Below are 6,582 nucleotides of genomic sequence, written 5' to 3'. Positions count from 1 at the left end.
ACTTGATTTCTTTAAAACTTCATCGCAGCGGCAATATTTAATGCAGGTAGAGTGTAATTATTAAAATGTGCTTTGAGTTATAATCCCATAATCGGATACAAATGGATCGATTAAAGCAAATAAATAGCAATGATAAACCTGACAGCGACAGCAGATGGTAACGCCTTACAACCGTTCTGCGTCAAGTTGAACAGCGAGGGACCGAAACCCTTCAAAATAAGAGGTGTGTTTCTATATCTCTTATCGCCGAGCCTTCACTATAGGTTTAAATAACCTTTTTCTAATATTGCAGTAATCAGAGTCCAATGTCAAGGTCATTTGAAAAACGTGTGTGGTTTAAGCTCTGTGAATTTTACATAAACACGTACACTATGAATTTATACGGCGAAAGTCCCGACAGGAAGTTGCATTGGTTTTATTTTGGTTAACTTGATACTGGTCTCTTGTTTCAAGCTACGCTCGCCGGACACACGCTCCATTCATCCCTGCGTCCTTTATTTACCGGTGTACGCGTCTGGCGAAGTGGTCCTCTGGCAGGCATGTCGGGCTCGACTTCCCCGCCTCCCTCGGCAGAGGCTGTGGGGACCGAGGGGTGCTTTCCCCCCGGATACAAGCCTTTCAAACCCGAGGAGCACGGCCTGGAGCGCGGGTTCCGTCTCACAGCCTTTTCGGAAATGAAGGGATGAGGCTGCAAGGTCCCGCAGGAGGCTCTGCTCAAACTCCTGGCGGGACTGGAAGCGGACCGGGCCGACGGGACAGGGAAGGCCGGAGACCAAGTACCGGAGTTCGACCAACCTTTGCCCGGCCCCCGACTCGGTAAGAAACACATTCGCAGTTAGCAGAGCTAACCTGCATGTCCCGGCGGTCCTCTTGTCAGAAAACCCCCGATGGTTAACGTCAGATAGCTAACGTTAGCGGAACTGTTGCTAAGCATGCTAACTTGGGTTAACTCATCTGGCAAGTCATTTGTCAGACGGACAGCCAACAAAAACAATTTGTTTTTAATAACCCGCAGCTGTCGAATTTGTTCAAATATGACGTTAGACTAAGTTGTCACGAAGCTATAAATGCATGTGACAGATAGCAGGTTAGCTGAGAGTGTTCAAGAAGAGGACACAAGTTCCGTGAGTTATAAAATGAAACGTAACACACGATCGGTATGATTCAGCAGAAAGATGTTTCATGCTTCAAGTGCAAAGTTCATACTCATGGTCAAACATTTCTTCTGTCTGGAAAGCAGTTTCGCAATCCTGAGTGAAAGTGCTTTAAACTACTTAGTTTTCTGCCTTTAGAGATGTATTAACCTACAACATGTACCACAAACATAAATATCCTGTAACTTACTATTTATTAATTCATGTTTACTGCAGGCTGTTGTTGGTGTCTTTCCCTCCTCACTGTGGTGTGTGTTTCCAGGGGTGGGGATGGACTGTTGTGTGATCCCCCTGAGGCATGGGGGACTCTCTCTGGTCCAGACCACGGACTTCTTCTACCCTTTGGTGGAGGATCCCTACATGATGGTGAGTAAAGGTGAAGCACTTACACACATTTGGGAAACTATCCAGGAAGTAAAGTGAATTGTTTATAATGTGTCTACACTATTTTGTAGAGCTGCTAGTAACAATTAATCTGCCAATTATTTGCTTGATTCGTCAATTAAATAAAAGTTTTCTTCTTCATTTTCAGTCCTGACCAATCAAATAATTGACAAACTGTTGCAGCTCTACTGTTTTGTGTTTTGGTATTTTTATTACCCCTTTTATTTCATTCAGTTTAGCATCCTTCAACAACTGTGCACATGATTCGTGCGTAAATCATGTGCATAGTACACGATGTCAGTGTTTCCCAAGCAGGGGTACCTGTGTCCCAGGGAGTACTTCCGCAGTTGTCAGGCGGTATGTAGGAAAAATATTAATTGATAATATAGATCCACATATTTGTGTTTAGGAACAAAATAAATACACAATTAAAATAACAAATTTGTGTGCTTATTGTCACAATAACCTACCATCTATGGTAGTCTGCAAATGGTACCTATGGTAGTCTCTACAGAGAGATAAATGTACAAATATACTGGATGAAATCGGATTATTGTAAAACCGAGGAAGCACTGTGTAATGTTGTGTAACCTAAACCACATAATGTCAAAACTCGCCTCAATGCTTGTAAACTGAGCAATGCCTGTGTGTAAGGTTCAACTGATTGCTGACGGGATAATGAGTGGGAGGGTCCTTGTATTATCGGTTCATTCTCTTATCTCGTATCTGGAAAAAATGATTTTAAAATGGGTCAAATCTGTGTTATAGTGCATGACAGGAACTGTCTGAACCCCCGTGGCTAAAAACACAGCTGTGAGGACAACAAACGATTTCACCCCGGGATTAAATTCAGGAAACCTTGCAGATTTCTTGGTGGGAAAACGCTGTTTATGAGTCCAGCATTGTACTCTGTCACACTTACACTCATAAAATAGGCTACAGTCCGTCTGTCATCACTGATGAACCTGACACTGAAGGTTGGTGTCTGGACTAATGCCTTTCATTTATAAATGAAGAGACATCCTGAAGTAAGTCAGAAATCTACAAAACAGAACTACGACTTGTGTTTTTGGTTTTCTTGTTTTGTAGATGACCCACTTCAAGATGAAAACAGGAAAAGACATAATTTTCCTGTGTTGTTTATTTTGTTTGTCTGTTTCCCAGACTGAATGAAATGATTGAATGAGTGGGTGATAGAAGGACCTTGGACCTACACATCCTTTTTTATGTTTGTTCATGTAAATTTTAGGGGTGTGACGATACGCTTAGCTCACGAGAATGAGATGATATTTTAACACTGTTTTGAAGAAATCTTCAATGACGAAATGAAAGTCACAAAATGCAGAACAACGCAGAGGCATTTTGAAATGTTATTTACATTTTGGTCGTATTGGTCACTCCAAAATGTTGTACACAAACAATTTAAAAGTGGTGTCTTCTCTGATAATTTCAACCTCACACGCCGCCACGCTGATATCGTGAGGCAGCTTTTCACATCGACAAGAAATTTCATCACATTTTCATATCTCGAGATCTCTTCACACTTGTAGTGTGAGAGGCAGCTCTAAAATGATAGCTGTTCTTTTTCAGGAGGCACTACAGTAACATTTGGTTCCAACCTGGATCTGTGTTGAAAATAATCATTTAAAAGATAACTCTTACGGTTATTTTCCTGTTTTGACTAGTATTTTCTCTCTGTCTGTCTCTCAGGGCAGGATAGCGTGTGCTAACGTCCTCAGTGATCTCTACGCCATGGGCATCACCGAGTGTGACAACATGCTGATGCTGCTGAGTGTCAGTCAGAAGATGAATGACAAGGTGACTTGTGTTTGTGTGTGGATGCCACGGCGTTGACCTTGCTTTTATGTTTTGAAGCTACAATGAGATGAGTGTATCTCTTTAACAGAGCTTTGACTTGGGGATTTTACATGTGTATGTTTGTGTATTGATTTCTTTAAGGTGCACTAAGGTGTCCTTTCATGATTCAGTATCGTCTGTATGTATGACACAGGACCGTGAGCGGGTGATGCCGCTGATGATTCGAGGGTTTCGTGACGCAGCAGAGGAGGGAGGGACTTCTGTGACAGGTGGCCAGACGGTGATCAACCCCTGGATCATTGTGGGCGGAGTAGCGTCTGTCGTCTGCCAGCCAAATGAGTTCATCATGTGAGTCAGTTAAAGGGTTATTGTGTCTTTGGTAACTGCACTAATCATAATCATTTAATATTTGTTACAGACCCATTATGGCTTTGTAAGTAAAAGTATGGCAGTGACTGAGTCTACGGGATTCTTGATTGATACAATTTTTGAATACAGATTTACAGTTTAAAATGTTTTTACATGTCCACCTTTGACCTGCACTTACATTTTACCCGCTATTAATACATAGAAAGTCAAATAAATCAAAATATAAGTGACACAAATTGATGAAAATAAATCAAATAAAGGAACCATTGATTATACATCGTCCCCCTCGTCTGTATTGTAATTTGTTCATGTCACAGATAAAAGAACATTTAAACTTGGGTCTATATAGAAAAATGCAAATCACCAAATTTTGAGATACATGGTTTCCCTGGACAGTAAAAATGCAATTTGCGTGTTTTGTTTTTCTGCAGGCCGGATGGTGCTGTTCCAGGTGATGTCTTGGTTCTGACTAAACCTCTGGGGACTCAGGTGGCGGTGAATGCTCACCAGTGGCTCGATCAGGTGAGCCGCTCGCCTCGGCTCACGTAAACATTATTTGGAGTGTTTGCGTGATATTGTGCTCACCCCCCCTCTGTTTTTATATCAGCCTGAAAGGTGGAACAAGATCAAGCTAGTCGTCACCAAAGAGGAAGTTAAAGAGGTCTATCAGGAAGCCATGTTCTCTATGGCAACGCTAAACCGCACAGGTACACAACGCAGTCATCACCACTGGTCCGGAAAACGTGTTTACCCTTTCATTTACAGCTGAGAGGTTCTGTAATGGTTGCTTTTACAGTATGTGGTTTGTACACCATTGATCTGAACTTGCTCTCGGCCTTACAGTTTTTAGTTGTGAGAGGGGAAAAAACTTACATTGGCCTGGATCTCCTTTTTAGATGGTTTTGGGTCCAGTTTAACTCTTTCTGTGATTTGTTTTGTACTTGTTATTTAAGTTTTTTTTATTTTTTTTATAAAGTGGTTCCTTTCTGACTTCCCCACATTCATGTTTTTGTCTCCAGCGGCCAGTCTAATGCACAAGTTCCAGGCCCACGCTGCAACGGATGTGACCGGTTTCGGGTTGTTGGGGCACGCCAACAACCTGGCAGCACAACAACGAAACGAGGTGGCCTTTGTCATCCACAACCTACCAATCCTGGCCAAGATGGCTGCCATCAGCAAAGCCTGTGGCAACGCGTTCAACCTGCTCCAGGGCACATCATCAGAGACTTCTGGTATGAATACTGAGGTTTACACACAGTAATGTTCTCTTGTCTGTTTGTAAACATACAGTAAGGGGGGGTTTCTGAGTTGTCAATGCTAATAAGGTGATAATGCAACATGGATTAAGTCATAATTTGGTGAAATGATTATTGTTTGAAAGTATATATCATTAAAACCCCAGTATTGGAACCCTGAACTCGATCTTTTTCTTCTTCCTTCCAGGCGGGCTGCTGGTGTGTCTGCCCAGAGAGCAGGCGGCCAAGTTTTGCTCGGAGATGAAGAGTCAGAGCTCCGGAGCTGGAGGTCAGGGGGCGGCGGGCGGAGCATGGATCATCGGGATTGTAGAGAAAGGTGACCGCCGCGCTCGCATCATCGACAAGCCCCGCATTATTGAGGTTCCACCACGAGGAAGCCAGGCAGCCAATCAGGACAACAGCTCCACCAGCCCTGCTCCTAGCCCCAATTTGTCATAGACACTGCCCCCCCCTCCTCCCCCGACACTGGTCTGGTGTGCGAGTGTGTGTGATTGTGTTGATGTTGCTGTCCAGTTGGAGAGGAAATGGACAGCAAACATTATTATTTATCCATCTTTGGAAAGAGCTGCTGAGAAAAGGCATACCCTTCACCATTTTGGCATTAAATGTAAATTCAGTGTGTTACACTGGCCTACACCTCCCCTGCCTTTCCGTTATTCCTTTCCTAATCCACATAGACATCTGACTTTATATAATTCATCTAAATGCAAAAAGATTTCAGGAAAAAATGAGTCTCACTTCTAAAGAGAAAACATTCCAAATCATTCTTGCCAGCGAATAATGAAAATTGAATGTGTGTGTGTGTGTTTGAGTATTTTATCATTTGACTGGTGTGCTTTTGCTGTGGGGAAGTGGAACAGGGGATTCTTGTTGACTTTTTGTTTTGTTTTGGAAGTGGATGATGATCATGTCTCATGTGAATGAAAATAAACCGTTCATCGGTCCTGGCACCTGGCTCTGCCCACACAGCCCAGAGGAAGGCTTGAGCAGCTTCCTTTGGACCCGCTGGGTGTTGGTCAGAGTGTCCGTCTATGTCAGCTGATTGGCTGTCCAGCACTAAGTCCCTCCCACCCTTCCTTTTTATGAAGCTCTGCCTTTTAAACCCCAGCTAAGGGGGTCAGGTAGAGTGGATGTTGCCTTCGGATCGGGGTCGGACTCATGCTGCTGGAGGTCTAAAGCTCTCTGTGTTTGTAGGTTTCCTGCTTTTCACAATCAATAAAAACCATCATCAACTTTGACTGAAATATTGTTTGGGTGTTGTGTGAAAGAACTTCAATTGTACGTTGGCTGAAGAGTTTGATGTTGTCCCAGCAAGACACACCAGTGAGGACACATGGAATGTTGTAGGTGGTGATGGTTGGGATCGTGCCTGAGGTTCACTGTGTCATTTGGTCATTTGTTCACCACTGAAGGACAATAACTTAAACGGTAAAAGCCTCATTATTACTTCAGTTGAGATAACGATGCTTGATTCAACAAATTTCTGTTTGATCAAATGACCCTGGACTAATCTGACATTGTGCAGACCTGGAGGACGGGTATTCCAGGAAATGACTACTGCTTGGTTTCTGGGTCTTTAGGCAAAATGTAATAAGAAGCTA

At 43.1% G+C, this 6,582-nt stretch overlaps 1 protein-coding gene across 1 annotated transcript; it reads left to right on the top strand.

Annotated features, from left to right (window-relative positions):
- The first annotated feature begins 444 nt into the window (after positions 1 to 444).
- Positions 445 to 6,219, top strand: sephs3 (selenophosphate synthetase 3). Its single transcript, XM_046057428.1, has 8 exons — positions 445 to 816; positions 1,417 to 1,520; positions 3,249 to 3,356; positions 3,550 to 3,704; positions 4,157 to 4,247; positions 4,333 to 4,432; positions 4,745 to 4,957; positions 5,169 to 6,219. Exons 1-8 carry the CDS (start codon positions 540 to 542, stop codon positions 5,417 to 5,419), a joined length of 1,299 nt encoding a protein of 432 aa, XP_045913384.1. The 5' UTR covers positions 445 to 539; the 3' UTR covers positions 5,420 to 6,219.
- The last annotated feature ends 363 nt before the right edge of the window (positions 6,220 to 6,582 follow it).

Source organism: Micropterus dolomieu, linkage group LG08 (assembly GCF_021292245.1).
Source record: "Micropterus dolomieu isolate WLL.071019.BEF.003 ecotype Adirondacks linkage group LG08, ASM2129224v1, whole genome shotgun sequence".
Taxonomy (NCBI): domain Eukaryota; kingdom Metazoa; phylum Chordata; class Actinopteri; order Centrarchiformes; family Centrarchidae; genus Micropterus; species Micropterus dolomieu.
The sequence above is the reverse complement of the archived record's forward strand: the minus strand, read 5'-3'. Positions and strand labels throughout refer to the sequence as shown.